Source organism: Aphelocoma coerulescens, chromosome 6 (genome assembly GCF_041296385.1).
Source record: "Aphelocoma coerulescens isolate FSJ_1873_10779 chromosome 6, UR_Acoe_1.0, whole genome shotgun sequence".
Lineage (NCBI taxonomy): Eukaryota > Metazoa > Chordata > Aves > Passeriformes > Corvidae > Aphelocoma > Aphelocoma coerulescens.
Genome location: NC_091020.1, coordinates 18,728,776 through 18,752,048, shown reverse-complemented (window position 1 = coordinate 18,752,048; position 23,273 = coordinate 18,728,776). Strand labels below are relative to the sequence as shown.

The 23,273-nt window shown below is 38.7% G+C and overlaps 1 protein-coding gene across 9 annotated transcripts in view; it reads right to left on the bottom strand.

Moving 5' to 3' along the window:
* The window catches only part of MAPK8 (mitogen-activated protein kinase 8), a 190,184-nt gene that overhangs the window by 18,025 nt on the left and 148,886 nt on the right, over positions 1-23,273 (bottom strand). For 6 of the 9 annotated variants that reach the window (XM_069019583.1, XM_069019587.1, XM_069019582.1 and 3 more), the window contains 3 exons: positions 4,143-4,309; positions 1,386-1,515; positions 99-157 (listed from right to left, as the gene is read on the bottom strand). In XM_069019583.1, the coding sequence (XP_068875684.1) occupies positions 99-157; positions 1,386-1,515; positions 4,143-4,264 (311 nt within the window). In that variant the 5' untranslated portion in view covers positions 4,265-4,309. Of the gene's footprint in view, positions 1-98; positions 158-1,385; positions 1,516-4,142; positions 4,310-8,310; positions 8,365-9,429; positions 9,525-15,643; positions 15,726-20,555; positions 20,575-23,273 lie in introns of those variants that run through there. The other 3 variants (XM_069019584.1, XM_069019588.1, XM_069019585.1) reach the window with 3 other exon arrangements.

The following is a 23,273-nucleotide window of genomic DNA, read 5'->3' as shown; positions in this document are numbered from 1 at the left end:
AGATAATACTGCCATTTTACTGTATTCTCTCTCTTGCTCATCTTTTGGTATGAATACTTTAAAAATAAATTCTCAGCTTTAGCTCGAATCTGACTTACACATCTTGAAATTCTTCCAGGGATTTTTGTGGTGTGAACACATTCAGTAGGCCGATTATCTGCAGGGAGGGGGAGAGGAAGTGTAATTGTACCACAGCAAGAGGAAAGTTGCAGAGTCAACATTTCAAAACTGCTAACTATTATTCTGATATGAACCTCCTGGTACACACTGAAGCTCAAGATGCTCAGTAGCTCAACCAGGCCTAACATGATGTAAACAGATACGAATGATTTTGGAAGGAGTATTTTCCTCCACAAATCACATAATCTAAAGACACTGTGTGTGTGTTAACAAGATGATATTCAAATCTTAAAACCTAAGGAGCTTAGTCACTCTTCCCCTTCCTCCTACTTTCAGTTTGAAGACCTAGTAAGATTTTCATTGTATATGAGGAACAATGAAATTAAAACCTGATGAAGACTCCCTAAAAGATACCACTTCACCACTGACAGAGGTGAAGAAACAACTTCACCCAAACAGAAAAACAGGTTCTTACAGATGCTTTAGGACATTTTCTATTAAGAATGGATGTGATGTGCAGAAAGAGACCAAGCTACTACTCATCAAGAACTAGGCAGGCTTGCAATAGTTTATCATTATACAAATTATGCTATTAGGTGGAACATCCTTCAGAGAATTCACATATAAACCATCCGTGTTTGAGAAAAATTACAAAATTTTCCCAAAAAGCTAAAAGAGAGAGCAAGTTTTCTGTGACACTCTTTCTCCCTAGCAGCCAGGAGAAATTTTATCTTCCTGATGGGGGATTAAAAGAGAAGGTAAGGAATACTGCACACATCTGACTCTGAAGGAAAAAAATGGCCAACACCAGCCTTCTGCAGTTCAACTCCAATAAATTTATCACTTACTCTCTCCCCATTTCTGTGATCTTGTCTACTGCACAGCTTCATAAACACCAGAGAGTTACTGCTGTCACAACACAAGATTCTAAGCTCATTCATGCACCAGGAAAAAAAAAAAGTATTATAGCCTTTTTCTTTTTTCTCCTATGTGTCTATCAGCAGGATGCACTTACCAGTGCCATTTGACAGCTGCTTGCAAATTTTAGCAGTGTAACACTGACTCCCTTGCTGAGTTTGAAGGGGGTATTTAAAGATTGGGCAGGTATTAAAACTAGTCATTAATAGCTATTATGCAAGACCCTTCTGTACTTATCATGGAGATACAACCATGCAATGAAAATCTCTGAAGTCACTTTCCAGACTTTTACAAAGGACAGCCTTCCAGGTAATTCTTTAACATCTGAAGCAGGACACTGCACTCACATTTTTGTGATTAACGCACTTCATAAGAACAAGCTCTCTGTAGGCTCTTTTAGCGTGGGTTTGGTTCTGAAACGGTCGGCTTAACTTCTTGATTGCAACATTCCGCTCAAGGATGGCGTCGTAAGCTGCACTGTAATTAAAAATAACAGTATTACATCTCTAGTGTCAAGGTCCTTTAAGCTGTGGCAGTTGCAAACTTTTTCAGATAATTTGTATCATGTCTGCAGAAACACCAGATCTCCAGTGTTATCCAGCTTTAGGAATGTGATATAACAAAGTGCTCTTGTATGCTGAGTGGTTCAAAATTTAAAGCTATTTCCCAGTTTCAGAGTACTAACGCATGACAATCTCTACAATATAATGCAGTATTTCTGCTTCCAAAGATACTGAGTTCTTGCCACTCATTGGCACTCAAGAACAGACCATCTAAAAAGATCCAAAACACTTCAAACATAAAAAGCACATCAATTTTACATAAAATCTTCACACTAAAAGGAAGGGAGAAGGCAGGAAAAGTAGGTTATAAAAAGGTCCCATGCTTTCACTTATGTAGTTGCTTAATATCCTGATGACAATGACAGCATCAAAGTCGAGACAAAAAGTGTTAAGAAATCTTTAACCTCTAGATGTCACTGGCTTTAACTTGGTGAAAAAAAAATAACATTTTGTTTGCAGACTAATGCCAAGATTGTCATATGATTCAGGGACAAGCTGTTTAACTGATGAAGACTGTTATTGGAGACAACTCCCTTACATATCACATTTCCGTGACAGGAAGGCATGGCTTGTTTTTCCTGTAGGAGCTAATACAACAGCTGACTGCCATGCAGATTCAGGAAATATTTAGCAGTTACTAAAAACGTCTCAGCAGGGACAATATTATTTTCTTGTCTCTTCTCAAGAATGGTACTGAAATCTAATGAAGGATATCTACTAGTAAACAGTAGCATCTATTAAATCCAACTAACTACTTTAAAAAGTGGATTGTCTATGTACTATGTAGGCTTGAATGATTTGTAATTTATCATCAACAAAACCTCTAGACACTACTGAAAAAAAAGAATGGGAACAACATATATGGTAACTTTCTTTGATGTAATTTTCCATTATATCTGGAATTCCCCCACCTGCCCCAAAGATAAAGATTATTTTAGGAAAGACTGCCAACATGGGACTCGTGTTTTAGTATTTAAACTTCTGCATTCCCTGTACGTAACAGCAGCTGAGAGCCTGTTTCAGTATTAGGCCATCTACTTAATATTCCTCCAAATCAAGCTGCATCAATTACAAAAACAGACCAAAAAAACAAAAACAAAAAAAAACCACCCACAAAAAAAAACCAAACCAAAACACCAAACAAAAAAACCCCCAAACAAATACAAAGCCATCACCACTGACAACAAAAAACCCAACCCAAATCACAAGAATTGCACTGTATGGAGATACATGGCAAGATTTAACCACAGTCCTCATCAGGGTAAGCACAGAGATTAAACAAAAAAGGTTTCAATCACCACTAGCAGCAATTACAGAATGGCACTAGAGTATTACACGGTCAGTTTTTGGATCTCAGCTCTAGGAAGGGCAATAAATTTGGAAAACAGGCATTAAGAACATATGACTGGCCATCAGAAGGGTAGTAGTAACATCTAAAGCTTTCATTGGCATTTCTATAGCAACTAAACAAACTAGCCAAGCAACTGTCTACATCCTCAGTATATTAACACACATGCAAACAAAACTCAGATCAGTTCTTTTGTTGCTGCTAGTTAATACCAGTAATCTTAATGCCAGAAGTTACCATTTCAGAAAACAACTCTTTCTAGAGTTCTTTTTTCCAGTTTCCATTTGCACTTATTACACTGTTTTATTAATCCTGCTAAAACACAAACATGAATTAACACCCATACCACATATTCTCTAAACACTGATCAAGACAAGATCAAGGTAGTAAAGAGGTTACAGATTTGAGATTATGCTTTCCCCTACCCTTCTCTTCCTTGACGTTTTTGTATTTTTATGTACCTGGTTAACACCTTAAGAGTTACAATAAACTGAAAAATCTGCAAGGTCCTGTGATATCTACATCCTTCTCAAACAGTCAAAAAAAGCTTCCAGGAAGGTTAAACCAACATTTCTCTTCGAGGCAATGGCACTGCACAGGAAACAGTGCCTACAGGCAAGCTAGTTGTCAACAACTTGAATCAACTGGACACTTTTCAGACCACACAGCAGAGCTCTTATTCAAAGAATGACACTGTCAAGTCATACTTTTCTGAACTGCATAAGGTATTTACGTATGGCAGTCAGCATCCCAAATGCTCACTCACTGGTATCAAGGACTACTCAGATTATGAAACTAAGTGAAATAGACTCCTAACAAACCATTTCAAGAAGTGCAAACATTTACAAGCAGCCAATATTATATAGAGTATTTCTGGCTTTTGTTTCACTGCAAGCAGTGTGTCTTAGGATTCGGATTAGTTTCTTTATCCAGTTTCTTTTTCCTCCACTAATTTACAGGACTCAGCACAGCTGGCTGAATTTGCACAGAAGGGCATCAGTTCTGAAGCTGGAAAGGACACAGGTCAAAAAACAACAGCAACAGCCCTTGCTGAGGAAAAATGGCCATCAGTTACCATTGCTGTTCTGCCTGTAAAAGGTAGTTCTCCACACTCCTGCTCTGTAAGACACAACACCTCAAAAAGCTACATTAAGGAAACCTAAAGGTACATTTAAATTCTAGAGAAACCTTACCATACTATCCCTTGTGCTCCTGATCCTATTGGTTTCAAATTCTGGTACCGTTTCAACACGGTGAAAGTTGAGTCTCCAATCTCAACGCTGTAGAAGTTGTTGTCACGCTTGCTCCTGCTCATGACGGCGACTTGGTTAGTTCACTTCATCCAAATTTTGCTTCTGGCCTATGAAGAAACAAAGTCAGAAAAACTAAGATTTTACAACTATATGTAATCTGACATAAGGCAGAACTTCTTATAAGACACTTCCCAGATAAGTCCCATTTGCACAGGTAAGTTATTTTTAATGTCTGCAGGAATAAGAAAACATGGGTTTGAAATGCTGTATTTTTAGGAGTGTTCCTAAGGTAAAATTCTAGAACATTAAAAATAATAGAAAGCCAAAAGTGAACAGATGGTAGCAAAAATCTTAGATGGAAATTACAGAAGATCAAAACCCAGGAAGCTCCACACCATTCACAGAGCTCCAGGAGTCCTACCATCCCTTCATAAATACACATACAGCAAGAGAGCAGGGCTTGGGCCAGACACTCTGCAGAGGCCCCATTCAACCTGAATTGTTGCATGAATCCATAAATATACGAACAAGTCTTCCAAACATTGCAATCATCAAAATACTCATGGTCACAACCACCAGGAATACTTGACAGTGATATGGAAACACATACAGTCAATCTAAGCCAGAGAAGAAAAACTGGCCTTGTCAGAGATCTTTCATGAGGAAAAGTAATAATCACAGAGAGAATATAAGTAAGAAAAGCAGATGTATACCCTACCTCAGTCCTCTCATATTAAAAATAAAGCAATGCAACAGCTCAATGCAGATGTCCACAGGAGAAAAAAATAAAACTGCATTGTGGCTTTTCCAGTAATATTTCTAATTTCTTTGATGCTAACTGTGGACTTTTAACTTTGTCTTTACATAGGTTTTGAGTATAGCTAGAAGAGATGCCTAGTAGTGCAAATATTTGACTAGAAGGACTGTCTTTGTTTCTTCAAGAGTGACAGCATGCTGTCTTCTGTTGTTATTAACTTAAGGAACATTTTCCCATATTATCCATCAGTCCCAAACAGATTCTTGCATTACATATGCTACAACAGTATACTTTAGTTAAATTTTAAACAAGCTTTGAAAACTCAGACAGTGCAAACATGGCCTCCACAAATAATTACGAAGGTTGTACAAGTAGTACTCTTTTAAGAATCTATGCATTCCACTTTCTACTAGCTAACCTGCATTCATTTCACAGATAGACAGGTACAATCAAAACACTCTGAAGTTCTTTAAAGCAGACATTTTAAACTAGTTGATATTTAACTAATTAAAAATGTGCTACCTTAATTGGTATTTATCTCAAAAGAAATGTCAATTTAAAGACCCCTTTTCCAAAATACTGTCATAAAAAACCCCAAACCTCTGTTATAAAGAGTTAACTAAATACCAAAGCAGCTTCTCTCAGTATACTTGTCAATTTTGTTAAAGGCTTCCTTCCCCAGCTGACAGTAGAGGCATAACTGGACTATAGTAACTGCTCCTTAACACAAGGAAAAATCTGTATCCAGACCATACTGGTAGGGGGAGGGCAGCTTACTGGAGGGAGACAAAAAGCCTAATTTCTTAGCAATATATGACACCAACTCCAGCTCTTTCTTCCCTATCCACCTTACCACTACATCTTTGGACTCTGCCACTTTCTCAACACTCTGTTCACAGATATACTTGCATATAGTTTTGGAATAAAAGTGCCCAACAACATATAATGACAAAACCTCCCGTGAATTAGGATAGAGAAAATTTGTTGTGGACAGCAAATCAGCCAAACATCTTTTTGAAAATCAGCAAACAAAGACACTAATTCATATAATCTTACATTTGCTCATTGTCAGCTGAGAAAAAACCCAATATCTTGAGTTTATCCGCTAAAACTGTATTAAGATCTAGTGACACTGAACAGTGCAGGATTAGCTGGCACAGCTTAGTAGACAGAGCTCTTATTTGGTATCAGCATCAAGATAATGAAGGTTTAATACTTCACTATGGATAACTCCTCAGAAACAAATGCAGGAAGCACTGCTGCCCTCCCTCCAAGGTTTCCAGGTGAATGTTGACACCTTTCCATTAAAAGTCAGTATTTTGAATAGCCAAATCCAAGTGTTTAATTGCGTTTTCTTCCATTTTGGTAAACTTCATAGAATCAAAGAGTCAAACAAAGCAAGTATAGTTTAAGAAAAGGATCTTGAGAGACACTGTTCTCTGAGAAAATAATTCCTTTGTATTAACAGATTTTACACAAATAGTATTATAACCAAGCAAGTTTTATTGCCTTGAAGCTTCATAATTTGTTACACGTTCAAAACTTTAAAATATGCTTGCCAGTACGTCCAGGAAAACTTGTATTTACTAACCATTTTATAATTCATAATAGTATTTTAGTATACAGCAATATGTAAATAAAAGAAATCACTGTTTTATTTTTGTTAATAATATGAGGAAGGAGCGAGAGGTATCCCAAAGTGAGGAAGGAGGAGTATCTCCACTTGTTGTTAAATTATCATTCTTTATTCTGCAGCCCTACATGGCGTTCATGAAAAGTTATCAGTCTGCACTGTGACAGCAAGAGGCACAGTCTCTCTCTCCATCTTAAATGCGTGGTCTCCTAGCATAAAACAGATTTACTCAGCGCTTCAGAAAACATGGAGCCAATTCTCAGAAAAGCCATTTTTTGCACATTTTGTGTGGTGAGTATGGGATTAAAAAAGCCACTTGGATGTAATGCACTCAGATCAGCAAAGAGGTCTCAGAAACCATATATGCCTTATCCCTGCCTCCAACCCTTCGGAATTTCATCTGGCTATTACAGCTTCCTCAGACATCCATCCAGCCCTGACATCCATCTCTTCCACAACCCTTGCCTCAGTGTCTCATAACTTCTACACAGTTTTGTCCATCAACCATGGAGAGTGTCAGCCTCTCATTTTATAACCAAGCTAATTTCCATCCCACTCAGCTCAGAACCAGTTGTGCTCCCCCTTTCTTCATCTCAACGAAAGCATCCTCAGAAATGCCTGGTCACAACCAGCTCTGTGAACACAGCTCACAGAAAAAGGCCAAATACTTATTTTTTCTATCTGTTAATTTACTGGTGACTAGTCTTATGAAGTCTAGCTTCAAAGATCCACAACACCAAAAATCCTATCTTTAAATATTAAAGCAAATCTAAATTCAGAAACTGTCAGGCTTCTAAGATTCTTTCACAATGTATGTGTGCCATGTCCTTCATTAAAACATGATTAAGCTATATCAGATAAACTCGCCTGTCTGAAATCTGACATTTTGTTCCATTTTTCAGCAATTTTGCAGAAGCACATATGCAAAGAGAGGGAGGATGCAGACTCAAGATTTCTATTATTAATGAGGAAACTAATAATACATTTGTCCCATTAACTGTCAACTTGCTGGAATGCTGTCAGCAGGGGAAGGATCCCACAGAAAGCTTCAATTTCATCTCGCACATCAACCATTGTGCCTTTCCTTGAAAATACTGTGCCTAAGCAAATTTCACTACATGACAACCTTTTACTGGCAGCCTGCAGTCAGTCAAGATAAGGATATTTCAAAACTGAATTCTAATATATTCCTGTGTGGTTACTAATTCTTCATATTGCCAGAAGTACTATTTACCCAAGGAAGCACAACAAAAATGTAGGAACTGAACATAACACTATATCCAGAGTGAAATCCCCTAGTGGATCTGCAAGGCTGTGTGTAAGTTTTATTCTGAATTCACTAACAGCAACTACAATTCAACAGTTCTTCAGGAGACTTCAGGTGGCCAACAGCTTCCACTCATCAGTTCTGTGCAGCCTGATACAGCTGTAAAAACAAACATGGATGCATTGAACATGTAGCTCCATGAAAATGCATGTAGCAATTATCTATGAAAGTATCATGGCTAAAAGGCACGGACATTTATAAATTGTTCCACTAAGACTTCCTCCTCCACAAGTGAATAATACTTAGAATGAAGTTTGACCAAAAGTCTTCATTCAACTTTAAAACAAGCATATTTAAAAACAGTAAAGAAACCATAGCAATTGTATAGCATTGTTCATAACCAAATATGCAAACATTTGCCATTTGCTTCTGCTTAAAGAAAGGCATGTACCTTTAGCATATCTCAACAAGACTGTTCTTCATAAACTTGCTGACTTCAAGATATCTGTAAGACAGCATAATGCTGTATTTCAATACTAAATTTTGTCCCTAATACAGACAACATTCAATTTACTAATCAAGATACAGGACAGGACTGTACAGACAGTACATGTTAACATGTTTTTCCAGTACAGCTAAATATATTGGAGAAACAGATGGGTTTGGGATAGAAATGAATGGTGGGAAAGGGAGGAGCTAATTCTTTGCTCATACAGCTTTCAGTTTAAAAGCCCTACTGCAGGTGCATTAAAAACCTTAGAAATGGCCAGATTAAAAAAAACCAAAACAACAAAACACAAAAACTTGCAGTGCAAAATTATATAAACAATAGGAATGTATCTGGTAGACTTGTCTTGGCAGACTGCATAAACTGATTTCTTTAGAAGGCAGAGAGAGATGGCTTGATACTCATTCCAGACCTTGTTTCATTTAATGCTTTTTACACATACGACACCACTGGTCAGTGCAGTAAAGCAGCCTCCAGAGTAACAGAGCTTTAACTCTGGAGAGCACACTGCAAAGTGCAACGAACAGCATGTGTTTGGACCAGAGCTGGCACTAGTGTGGCTCCATCGAGGTTCTCGGCTGTGCAGAGCTCATGGGACAGAGCCTTATCAGGCCTGTCCTCATTGTATCATTCTGGCTGAACTTGGGCAACCTCAAATTGTACTTCTAAAAATCAGTCCAGACTCATCTGCACTAGGACTCCAAGAAGTTTAGCTGAAACAGCAGCCAGTTAAAAACATGCTTAGCTCATGGGCCCCTGAGTTAAGCACAGCAAGCTTATGTATCCACAATTAGAAATTAATTGGAAAACCTCGTGCTTTCCCCAAGACATCTGTGTATTTACCTTCTGCACAGCAACACCATGAAATAACATTTTCTTGGCTATGACATCTAGCCTTCACATCAGAGACCAAGACAGTGCTTGTGAAATTAGAGATTACTTAAAAATAACACATACTAATGCGCAAGGTTACTTTGCTTAGGCAGTGACCTGAATGCATGCATTCCAGGCATACAGAGGAACAGAAATGGAACAGGTCTTGTGAAAGAAAGCTTCTCTCACCTTTAAATAAGAGCACAAAGTATTTTACAACCTCTTCTGCACTTTCCCATCACTAAAGGTAGTGACAATGAACAGGAAAACTTCAAACGTTGCATTGAAAACTGAAAAAAAATCATATATTTGAGGTATCTCTTCTGTTCAGACACAGAAATGGAACCCCAGAGATAATTTTCCCACTAGGGACATGGAAATAGAATAAGCCAGAACTTAAGGCCAACTTAAAGGGTGGAAAAGCATTTGCTCTGTACAGCTCAGTCTCTAAGACTGCTCTTAAGTGCTGGCTTATACCTTCGTTAGACAACATGACATGAAAATCCAGGATTCGTCCCATGCTATAATGCAGAATCCCTTACTCTAAGTATCCTTTTATATAAGAAATTATACATACTCAGGTTATTTCTACTGTGGGAAAGAAGTACAGCTGAGAAGATATTTTCATACCCCAGTACCTTGAAAAGCAGTAAAACAAGAAATGAGAAAAACCAAAGGTGGGAACAACCATCATTAACTACAAGTTTTGCATGAAATCAGGCTTGGTTTTCATGTTCATGATTTCTAAAGCAATCCTCTCCTAACAAGCAAGCATCAAGTGGGCTAAGTCTTGGAAGAAACTCTGGATGCTAAGCCAGCAAACAGTCTTTGGGACAAGACATGTCTGAGGTACAACACAAACACCAACTACCAGCAGTCTGTCTACATGTGCTGGCAGAACTGTTCCATAGTGAAAGATTACTACAGGAGCTGCTCAGAAGTAGGCCTGATGAAAAATGAAGACCATGACAGTCAAAGAGATGCAGAAATGGAAGGAAGCAATTTTAAAATAAAACAATTACATATATTAACGTATTAAATAGTAATATAATCAACAGAAGATAACAATACAAACTACATATCAATAATGATTCAATAACTCCATTTAGAAGGCATCTAACACTATGAAAATGAATATTCTGTAGGAATCTGTGGTTGACCTAGAAAAATCCAACAGTTCTTAAAGTACGTGCTAGTCTACTACTGAACGCAAAACAAACGGACAGTATATATAAAGCTCTTGCATTAATGTATTTTATTTAATTTCTTTGTGAAAATACAGCTCACATACAGCTGATTTGTATGCATCATGTGTTTTGAATGCTTGTCAAATTTTCAGCTGTCATGTTTAAAGGTTTCTGGACATCTGCTAAATGAATAGTGCAAACACAGCCTAGTTTTCACATATGCTTCAAAGGCTCAAATTTAGAAAACAAAAGAATTGTTTCTAAAGGTAACTTCATTGCTCATTCAGTTAGTCTCAAAAGTAATTATGGTTTTAATGTTTTGTTTGTTCATGCTGGCCTTGAAACTGAATGTTGTATTTTGCAATACTTCCAGCTCTGTTAAATGTTAACGCAAATAAAGCATTTCGAAAAAGGAGTTAACATTAGCTGGGTGAAAACTGCAGCAAGGTATTATTAAACCATTACAAATGCCAAAGATGTCTGAAAAACCCGAAGCTTACTCTAAAATGAAATATTCTCACTGTTGACTCTAGGATTTGCATGGCTTTCAAATTATGCTTTCACAGATCAGATGGTTTTAAGCCGAACAACTTCCACACAGTTGCCTAAACTCCTCCTAATGCTGACATGTGTCTAACGAGGCCTCCAGCTGATGCACAATGGCCACGGCAGTGCCTCTCCCCTCAGCTAATGCACACCCACATTACAGCAGAACTCTGCCTTGCTCACACCACTCACAGGACAAGCAGCAGAGCACAAATTGAAAGTCTACAGCTCTGATCTCAGGAACTATTTTCTGTTTGCAACTATGAAACAAAACCACAAATATACTGGAGCGATTCTCACATAGCTCAGGTCTGAAGCACAGTGCAGGTACCTTTCTTAAAATAACAGTACATTTAAATGTATCTTTTGTCCACCAAGAAGTCAAACTTCACTAGTTACAGATTCAGTAAAGCAAAGGTGGACACTAGATCTCAGTGTTCACCAAGAAAAGAAGTACTGAGGCAGGGGAAACCTGCATGAACACAAGGGCACATTTAGATTTCTATGTTATGACTTGCCTACTGCTTTCAAGTTCAACAGAAAAGGGTAAGTCACTTCAGTTAGCCCAAAGACAAGACATTTAAGGCACATTTATTTTTTTTAAACTTTAGGACTGCTGCATTTTTGTTATAGCCTTTTTTATATGGAAAATTCAAAGTCAAGTACTTGATTTCCCAGAACCTGTTGAGTACTTAACAACAAACAGATGGCTTTCTCCACTAAAGATGATAATTGCAGAAAAGATTACAGGTTTGGTATAGAAAAATATATTTGGCTAAAAAGCAAAATACTTCTGAGTACACAATACCAATGAAACTTAAGAAAATGTAATACGGGCTGTTTGAATCAAGGAATTTCTTCACTAGTTCAGCAAACATTGCTGCCAGATTGATAAGTCACCTGGAAAGATTTAGAGCCCTCTTGTGTTAAACTAACTCTGTTCTCAGTACAGTTTACAGGGAACAACTATCTCGAGTCCTACATTAAAAAACAATTAACAAAATCCGTTAATACTAATGTAACCTTTGCCACAATTCAATCTTGCAGTTTACAGGTTCATATAGTGACTAACAGCATGCTCCAGCTGGACCACATGATGACTTCTTCTAGTCATCTAGGAAACTAGATATAGTTTTCTTCATATATATCTGCCATCTCACCTTATTAAGATAGTTACTGTAATTTGAGGAGTCTGCTAGAAGGGGAGGACATACAGAGAAATAAACCACTCCCTTCTCCACTCCAGAAGTCTTCAGGCCAGTATTCATCTTATTACAGTTTCCATAAAGATGATCTGTTTGAAGGTAAGTGCAATGGACTGAACTTAATTATGCATTACAAAAGTCACCTGGAGGCCCATCAATAAAAAGGAGGTGCCTACCACTTAAACAGCACAGGTTCACAGTGTCTGATACTCTGATTTTAATCTTCACAATTGATGTCTTTCCCCAAATACCAGTTCTGTTTGGAACAGACAAATAATCCTATTACCTTACATAGAGGGAGCTTTCTTGCAATGCTTAGCTCCTGATACAAGTATATAAAAACATAAAGGGCCTCAAGAGTCACAAGGTACTTAAGAGTTTTCACCCTGATTAGTAGTGACTGAAGAGTTTTTCCACAACCTGAATCAAAGCAGAAATAAATATTTAAAATTTATCAAGGATAACATGAAGACAAAAGCAACAACAAAGCAGAGCCTGAATTAGTAGCAGAACATTTGGGTGGGTTTTAACCTCATCTATAAAACACACAATGAGGATGATGCAGGAGGTCAGAATCCAAATGCCCTGAGGATGAACTGAGGATGTTCTAGGGAAACACCAGAGCTACTGATAAATGCTACTCAATTTCTCAAAAATTCTTCAACAGACTCCATGCCCAGCCCTCTATTTTTGCCTCTTGCAAAAGCAGGTGAACTTTTACTTTTTATACTGTTTCAGTAGAATTTGAGGGGCAGGAAAGGAGAAACATTCTTCATAAAAAAAACAACCAGCAACTTTTTCTTTTTTATCTAAATTACATTAATGAGTTTCCTACATTTTAGATCTTCCCCACCCTAATATTTATGTACTTTATAAACTACAATGGAAGGGGGCAGAACGTGTCCATAAAATTTTACGCATACTGAAAGCCAGCTTCCAGCTTAGGGACAGACTAGGAGTCATTAAAAGAAAATAAACATACATGCAAAAAAAGGAAAGCAAATGCAGTTTTTTCATCTTAATCAAATGGACCTGCTGCTTCTTTCAGTCACTTCAGTCAGTGCGTGATGCCCACGGAGGGGCCATGCCAGCAGCTACGGCACCCGGGTAGAGCACAGGTAAAGAGCCTGATCTCCAACCACCACTAACACCGGGAGCTTCCTTGTTTGCTTTGAAGGGAGGGACGGGAGAGGGGAGTTATTACTGGCAGCCAGGCAAGGATCTCTTCAGGAAAGAGGAACATACCTATTTCCCAAGCAGAGCTTCCAGTAGCAGCTGCTGGCAAATGCAGCCCCTTGAGTTTTCCCTTTTCATGCTGTTACTCACCCTCTCTTGAAAAAGCCAATTGCACTGACACTGAGGACAGACATGCTCTGCGGTGTCACTGGAGCAGGGATGCCCCAGGGATTATATTCGCAGAGTTAGTCATACAGACAGCAACTTGAACCTGGCATTTTCTCTAGCGCTTCCCTTGTCAGATTCATCTGACTGATACCATAGCATCTAACCAAAAGTAGATGTTTCCACTGAAGAGTGCACCATTTTGGGAACCTCACCCCAAACTGTTTCAAAACTCACAATAAAAGGTTAACAACAAAATCAGGAATGAGCTCAAATAGCTAATTTTAGGCATCATGTTTTTTGTACCAGTGCTGGAATTCCTGCATCGAATTACATTCAAATACTAGGCAGCCTGAAATAGCAATCACTCACAGGTGCAGTCACCAGTGCCAAAATATAAACAGCTGAACCTGAAATTAGGGAAACCTGGAGACAGGGACTTTTGTATTAGGCAACAAGAACCTGAGCTTTTCCACTTCCATGTCTCTCCACACACAGTCTGATATAGTGTCAGAAGTAACTAATGATCCAGAGGCTGTTTAACTGTAAGGAAAGACCTCTGACAGGCAGCAATAAAATTACGACTGTAACCAGCAGAATACCAATAGTGTCTATAAAGAGGTTGTGTAAGATCACATGCACACATGCAGAAAGTCACAAGAAACAACTCCTGTTAAACACTGCTCCAGGTGAGCCATTTCCTAGGACTGCTGGGGCAGCTGGGATGGACAGAACCCCCAAAGCTCCAACAGCAATTTCACACACTGCTCCCCATGGAGCACAGACGGAGTCAGCACGTCCGCATCACATTTCCCTCAGAAGCTCAAAGCAAGCATTTATGCAAAAAAAGTACAACATACCAGTATTTTCTCATCCTGACTCCTGAACGAGGGTCAGCAGCACCAAATTAAAATGCTGAATCTGCATTCACAGCTACTGAGTACCCTCTATATAAAAATCAGTATTAAAGCACATTTCTAAAGCAAATTATCCTATTGTAAAACATCTCTTGCAAAACATCTAAAATAAGAAAATCAGTATCATTTCTGGTACCACTAAAACATTTGTTTTGTCTAATATCAAATTCAATTCATCTGAGAACTGAATTCTTTAGTCAGATAAAACACAGCACACACCTTGCACTAGCAGGAAAATGAAGAACCAAGTAACAAATGCACCCACAGTAAATTACTCACAAACAACCTAAGTTTTACAGTGATTCTCTTTTCAAAACAGACATTTTTTGCTTTTTATCAGTAAACTTCCTATTGACAGGATTTCACTTAATCCACCTTCCTCCTTTTGCACCTCGATTTCTCTACACTCTAAGACATTTTCCCATAATGCCATTAGTCTATAAATTACAGCCCTTTTACTACAAAAAAAATGCATATAACAGTTATGCATCACGAGTTAAGGCATTGTTTGTTAATGGCACAGAGACAATAAAAGAGATTGCCATAAAGCACAGGAAAAAAGCCACATGGCTTTCTGTTTGTCACATGGTTTTCTGTTTCTGTTTATCTTATGCACACACAATTACCTAAACCAGTCAGGTAACTGATTCACTTCTGGCACTTTGAGCTACCCAGTTTTATCTCTTCTACAACTGTGACTAAAGCAGCTGGTCACAGAAGAAATTATCCAAACTTTTGGCTTAGGGCTTACTTGCCAATTAGGCAAAACACACACTACAGCCACCAGCAGCTCTAACTTCATCACATGGGAAGTAAAAAAAAATTAAGATTCAGAAAACAGAAAAATGAGGAGTCAAAATATAGAGACTGCCAGTAGCTTGAAGGCAAGGAAAGAAAGATGCATAAGTGACTGCATGATATCAGCTCCATGAAAAGGTGAAAATTTGTGCTTGCTTATCTAACATTAGTCATCCCCCTCTCCTCTAAGCAAGCAGGAGAGCCTGCCAGTTTGTGACAGGGAAACAAAACCTCACATTTCTTCATCAGCTGTAATTATTACACACTGGGTGCTATCCAGATTTCCAGGTTTCTGCAATACTTTAAAGGTACATAATCTAAACATGAAGCTATCTCTAGAGAAAGACATCAACATAAACATTTAAACCTCCTGAAGAGTGCACTAAGAGTTATGACACTGAAGACTTACCTAAAACTTTATCTGAGGCTTTCAAGTTGATTTCAGTGATGGACACAGTCCCGGTAATCCAAATCAGCAGCAAGTAAGACAGCAGCACATACAACTTGCCAGCATTTCTCAAGGTCAACTCCTACAACACAGCTGCTCTGGAATACCAGTGTACCCTCTCTGGAAAACCCTCACCTGTGGCCAATAGCACTTAACTAATTCTCACCACGTCACAGATCACATCTAATCTAGTTTACTACAGTGCTACTCTGCTGCAACATGGTATTCTGTATTACATGTTTTCCAAGGGGCTGTATTTTGTGATAAGGCTACATGTGACACAAACCTTAACATAGGAGGTTGTACAGTGAAATTATGTAGTTGTAATGAAATACACTGCAGAGTTCTCTATTCTTAAATATTCTTGTTTTATCAAGTCATTAGACATCAGCAGAGATTCTTTTAGAAAAGTGTCTTCCATTCCCTTTAAAACAGGTTTCAGATTCAAATGCCAGGAGGCTGTAAATGAGGCAGACAGGCTGCAGTATGCAATACTAAACAGCCTGTAAACTGGCTTTTCTAATGATGAAGATTCTCATCCTACCTTTCCTCTCACATTTTTTTATGGACTACTGAACCGTGACTTTAATTAACCATGAAGAAATTTATTAGGTAGCATTTTTCTAGAACAAGCATTATCAGAATGAGTACTGCTATATCTACAGAAAAAATATCAGTCTGCAAACTCTGCTGTGCTACATTTGATAGGAGAGCATCTCTACAGCTTCTGCAGTGCAATGTCATATGAAGCTCCACTACAGATGGTTCCATGATGAATCCTACTATCACAATATATGAAGTAACACTTAGCGTCTTCCAGGTCAGTTTTGCCACAGAAATCACAAACTACAATGGCTTCAACAAAAGAAAACTTGTGTAACTCTCTACTTTGGCAAAGAAGCTGTTATGACAACAGATTAAAAGACTATTCTTAGCAAAACTCTCCTTTTCAGAAATAATAGGATAAGACAAGGATCTTCCAATTCCTTAATCCTTTTTCAAATAGAAGTTTATAGAAAAGAATGGTAAATGGGGAGAAAATCAAGGTACACATTTTTTAAAAAAGCTTAAGATATTCAGGTTTTTTGCAGGGCACTATTTGTCAACTTAATTTGTTTTGGGTTTTTTAATAATGCTCTTAAAATCTCAAATTAGTGGAAATTCAGCAAAGCAAGAGTTCAACAAGCTGTTCTATTTTAAGCACCCAATTTAACTGTCAGAAGTGCAATCTGAATGCCTGCTGCTGGATCCAGAAAACAGGTTTAATCATAATCATGCCTAGATGATGACTGGAACTACTGCATTCTAGGGAATGCCATTCCAGACTGCTCTGTGTACCTTCCTTTTGGCAGAATCATGTGTCAGGGCCCATTCAACTTACACAGGTACTTGAAAAAGCTTAACCGTAAACTAACCTGAAATTCACAAGAAAAGAATAAATTACTAATCTGGCCACACACTGTTTCAGCTGACTACATAAGGGACCACTAATTCCAACCATTCCACAAAGGTCTGCCTGCCTATGGTAGCTCTCTGCCCATCCAATGACCACTGGCAAAGCAACAAACAGACAAACCATCAGCAACGTAAACCAGTGAATATGACTCAGAGTGCTTCAATGAGATCCATGTAAGTTTAGAAGCAAAATCCCATTCCATGATGGGAAATGCTTGTTCTTCAACCTCTTCTTGCAGGGGAAGGCAAAGCATATAAAAGCTAAATGTTTCAGCAAAAGAAACAAATGAAATGGTTCTCTAATTGTTTTAAAGGACAACAGCAAACAAAAGATACCATGTGACCTAAAACAGTACTTAAATATCAGTGATCAAGAAGACAATAGCTATAGAACATTAGAGGAAGGAAGGATTTGCATAACAGCTGGGAAAAAAGTTTTCAGAAGATTTTAAAACTACATTACTTTTAACTTTAAATCCCAGCTACGAAAACTTAGAATCCAATTATGAATGTGCTACTTTTGTTAATTCATGCATTTATCTGTGAAATACAAGCAGATTAATGTGCTATGAAATCCTGTCTAAAGTATTTGGCATAAAATACTTCTGTAATAAAAGCTTTAGAATGCAACAAAAAACTCCAAGACATGACAATTCCAGCACTAAGAATTCCTTCAGAGATACCTCTTGTAACACAATACAATACTTTGCACAATAATTTTTTGGGAGTGGGGTGGGAAGGAAGGCAACACATTTCAAAATAAAGCAACTGCTTTCTAGGTAGCTTGTAGGAAACTACACCAATAATTACTAATAGCAATAGGCTGTTCTATTGTCCCATTTCTCTTAGACCTCAGTAGTGCCTGATGCTCTGCCCTAGTGTATGGGGTTTGCATGGCTGGGTCCTGGTAGCGGGGGAAGTACAGGGGTGACTTCTGGGAGAAGCTGCCAGAAGCTCCCTCCATGTCCAGCAGAGCCAACGTCAGCTGGCTCCAGGACCAGACATGCTGCTGGCCAAGGCTGGGCCAATCAGGAATGATGGGAACACCTCTGTGATAGCAGATTGTATTGGGTCTGGTTGAGCTGGAGCTCATTTTCCCACAGCAGCTCTCACAGTGCTGGGCTTTGCCCTGGGAGCTAGAAAGGGGTTGACAGCCCACCAGAGTTTTGGCTATTGCTGAGCAGAACTGGCACAGCATCAGTGCTGTCTCTCCAACATTCCCCCCATCAAGGGGGCAGGAGTGGGCAAGATCCTGGGAGGGGACACAACCAGGCCAGATGACCCAAATTAACAACAGGCATATTCCATAACATATGGCAGAAGTTCCCGAAAATAGGAAGAGTTTAAGAATTCCCATTCTTTGAATAAGAGTACTACCCTCCAGAAGCACTGCTGTGCACTGTACACTAGCACTGGTGGATATGCATACAAAGAGTTGTGATGAGAAATCTTCTGAAGAAAACTAAGATACAATTTCATATAAACTAAAATGGGGGAGAATAAAGTAGCCCTCGTCACACCAAGGCCTTCTGATTTTCCCACAATGCCATGCTATTAACAAAACCTTTTTATGTCCAATATAATCCTGTTATAAACGGAACTGTCTTTTTTCTTCCACCATCTTGACATTTAAGTGGCACAAGAACCTTGCAATGCTTTTTTGAAAGCAGCAAGAGAAACCCTGTCTATTGTTCAACAAAGATGAGTTTTCCACTGCTGCAACTGTGCAAATAAAAGTCAACCACTGCTGGAAGGCTTTGCTACTCATTAAATGAGCCACTGCTGTGCACAAGGACCTCCCTACTACTGCATGTCTCCCAAGTATTCACTTTTTGGTATGAAATGAAACAAGTGAACCTAGCCTACACCTTTCTAATAAACCTTTTTAGGTTATGATTTTACTATCCTTCCTTAAGGTGACCAGGATGTTTGTCATCATCCAAAACACAATAAACAATCCAGAATTTCCCAAGATTTATGCTGGCTAGCGTGTCAACCATGGCATTCACTTTTACTGTTTCCATAGTAAAATGTAACATTAGGATTACATCTTCAAAACTATGTAGTTTTACACCCATGGTACTGCAAGTACGCATTGTGACTCGTACTTACTCCAACATCATCTTAGGTGCTAAAGCTACTAAAGAATACATTGAGGATTCTCAAGGATGTGCCATCCCTAACACCAGATTTCCTCCACAGCTCTCTCAAGAGTCACATATGAGCAGCTGTATTCATACACTAAAACACCTACAGGTTCATACCAGGACAGCTGCTATGTTAAGATACAAAACACTCACTCTGTACTGCTCACCTCACTTATCACTAAGATCTCTGGTTGGTTTTACTAAATAGACAAATATGTAAAAACTTGTAGAAACAAATGAGGTGCAGGACAACATCTCAAGGCAGCACAAGCATTAAAGAGAGATTTATGCATCTGCCAAAGCCCTTTTTCCTTCTCCCAGCTGCCATTTGTCCTAACACCCCTCTGCAGTCATGGACTGCTATTGTGACCAACTGGAACTCAGAGCTGGTTTGCACCATGAAGCCACTCCCTGGGATAAATAACCACACTCCAGCTAAGGAACCATCACCCATCCAACAGATCAAAGCCCTGCAGCAGCAGCTGCCACCAACATGTTCCTCCAATACAGAAAGCAAGACCTGGACTAACTTCAGTGGGCTACCAGGCTGCTGACTGCCAGCTGTTTCTTTGGAGATGGGTTTCTGTTTATCACAGGCATGACAGATATCATAACCCTTTTTTTTCTGACCTTTATGCTAGCCTGCAAGCACTTCTGACCTAGTCAGCTGGAAAGTTCAATGCAGGGCAGCAAAATCAATATCGCCACTGGCAGACTCAAACTAAGATGCTTATCACATCTCATTACTTTTCCCTTCCCAACTTCTAACACAGTTCTGAGCAACCTGGTTTACTTAAATCACTGTGCCTTTGTTTTGCCAACTTCCTCAAACTACTTGGAAAACAGAAGTTTTAAAATCTATAAACAGTAGAACTATAATATGGCTTGAAAGCAACCTCTGGAGATCATCTACCTGCTCAAAACAAGGAGAACTTCAAGTCTGTATTCCTCTCAGGCTTCTCTGGACCTTGTCAAGTCAGAAGTCTCTAGGATGAAGATTCCATGGCCCCTCTGGGCTCTTGATACAAGAGATGGACAGACTGCCACACCAAGACATTAATTCCCTTCTGAAATTTCCTGACCTATTGAAATTTCCATTTTTGTGTATTGCAGCCATTGACTCATTCAGAGGGGCAAGTGGCTCCATCACCTCTATAACCCCTTGCTTAAAGCTGGTTAAATGCAGCAATTATGTTCTCCCACAGCATGCTCTTCCTCAAGTTGCAAACCCAGTTCTTTGTGCCCCCTCAGGTGCTTGAGCCCCCACCCACCTGCAGAACCCAGGGCTGGATTCCCCGTTTTTCCCTCTCACAGTGCAGGTGTGCGTGTGATCTGAGCAGCTCTGCAGGGGAGCTTCAGAGATGGGAACAGCTCCTTCCCGGCACCTGCTGGTCAGGCCCTTCCTAACACCGCCCACTCGGTAATTAATTACCCTTCAGGGGCACAGGGCTGACTCCTGCTCAGCAGAAGCCCCAGCTCCTCTTCTGCCAGCAACCAACAGCTGAAGAATCAGTTTCACTTTATAAACCTGGGCATTTCCATGACTTTGAGAGCCCAGTGAGAAACAGGATACCCACTGTTCATCATTCTTATTTCACAAAAATCAAAACACCAGACTTGAGACATTTCAGCTTTTCTTCAGCAGATAAGGGGAAAAGTAAACGTTTGAATGGACACAGACTACAATGATAGGAACACACACTTCAGCCATATTTCATAGTTAAAAGAATAAATACTGGGTTAAGACATTTTCCTTCTCTTTTTAAGAGACAGATAGATATAAAAAAAAAAATCAAAAAAACCTTGGTATAGCATCAATAAAGTAATGGAGCATTGTCAGAGTTGTGTGCTTGTCTTTTTTTTTTTTTCTTTAATACTCAAAAATCAGTAATTACAGCAAACAGGCATGTCCAGTAGCATTGCAGAATCAATGTTTGCCCTTTTGGTTTATTTTAAAGTGTACACACAAATGAGCTTGTATACAGTATTTGCTTTGTTTGCAACACAACTGACCATTGAGCTGAAGTGTATTTTTCTGTCAGTCCCCATTTTACCATTAGTCTGCAATATTCAACTAAGAATGATTAATAAGCATCCCATCTGTTCACATATCAAGCAGCATTTATCCAACAATAAAAATGACAGTATGGGCAACAACAATTTTAGTATCAAGCTTACAGGCAATCAATTTGGACAGAAAAAGAATCAAGAATTAGTCTTTAATAACTTAATAGAAAAAAATCATTTAAAGTTAAGGAGAAATGTGTAGCTATTAATTACACACTTGGTACACCAAGATCATTATCTCTTCACACACAAGGATACCTTAAAAAAATATTTCAGAATCCATGGCAAAACTGTGAATTTCACAACAGGCAAGCAACATAAGTAGCCTCAACTGGATTTTTAAAGAGCTTTCAAATGCCAAGAGATCTTTCTGTAACATAAATGGAAGCCTGTTTCTGCAGGTTTTGAATTAAACGAAGAGGTTTTTTTTAAAGGCAGCAGTTACAGCAATAAAATACATTTAGCCTCTATTTAAAAAAAAAACAGGCTCTAAACAAGACTGGTCTAATTTCCAAAGTGAAACATTATATATATTGAAAATAACAAATACAGTAAAACTGTATACAGACAGAGCACTTTTTTTGCCAAGGGGAAGGATTGCAATGGTGGGAAAGGAAGGTTAAGAAATAGCACAGCATACATTTCAGGAGACTATTAAGAAGGACATTTGCATTTGTCCAGAATGCTGGATCAATCTTCAGAAATGAGGAGCTAAACATGTACTTCCCATGCATCTTTTAAACCATAAGCATCCAAATAATTTAGGAAGCTGAGGAAGGATGAAAAAGAAACCAAAACACATATACAGTAAATAGCCAGGTAGCATTATAATATCAAATACTAATTAAAAAAATAAATAATACATGAAATAAACACACTAATTCATTTCAGATAAATAACTAGCAGAAAATAAATTCAGTTGTTACCATCTTGAAACATTTATTCTGTAATACCTGCATAACAGTTCTACCTAAAGCATTTGCAAAGAGGGTTACACCTGCACAGCTATAAAGCCATCAAAAGCCTTGGTCCCTCAAGAGCAGGGCTAAAAGTAAAAATACAAAAACCACACACAAAAGCCAACTCTGTTTCTGCCTAGAACGTGCAGTCCAAAAACTACAGGACCTGGAACCCTCTTAGATCACCTTATTAATATTTCTGATTTAGAAGTCTCCATCAAGTATACAGTAGCCCACAAGATTACTCTGAATGCTTCTACAAGCCAGTGGTCCAAAATCCATGGGAGCTTTTGCAGTGGAAGACTTCATTAAAATTCCTGTTTCAGAATACAACTTTGTACATCCTCTGCAACTCTGAACTTTGGTTCAGCAGATACTTCTGGCTCTCTTTTCCTATCACACTTTTACCCAGCTGGCCTTGAAAACCACCAACACCTGCAGGCAGCCTGCAATGTGCCTGGTCCCTGTCCTGGCATCACATGTTATGCATCCTACTGTCAAACTAGCCTGTGTTACACATCTGTGAAGCAACTGGGGCAAAAAGGGGGGATGGCTGTGCCTAGAGACCGAGATCAAAGCAGGGGACTATTTTAAATTCAAAATTTTTATTAGCTAATATTAGAAGAATCAAGAGCTTCCCTTCATTATATACAAGGAACACTCAAGTCAGTGAAACCACTTTGACAGCACCCTTAAATAAGCTTGGCCCAGATTCATTTCATGTTACACTTTAAGCTATTTCCAAGTTATCTAATACACTGATATACCCACAGGCATACAGAGAGGCATGTCAGTTACTATTCTGCCCTGGAAGTGCATTTGTTGGCATCTCTAGAACTGAGACCAGGTCTCACATGACCTGCAAGACCATCACTGGTTAAGTCTCCACACCTGTAAGTAAAACCCAGCTGCAATGAGTAAGCTTGCTCAATTTCACATGCACATGCCTTAGGGCAAGTAATA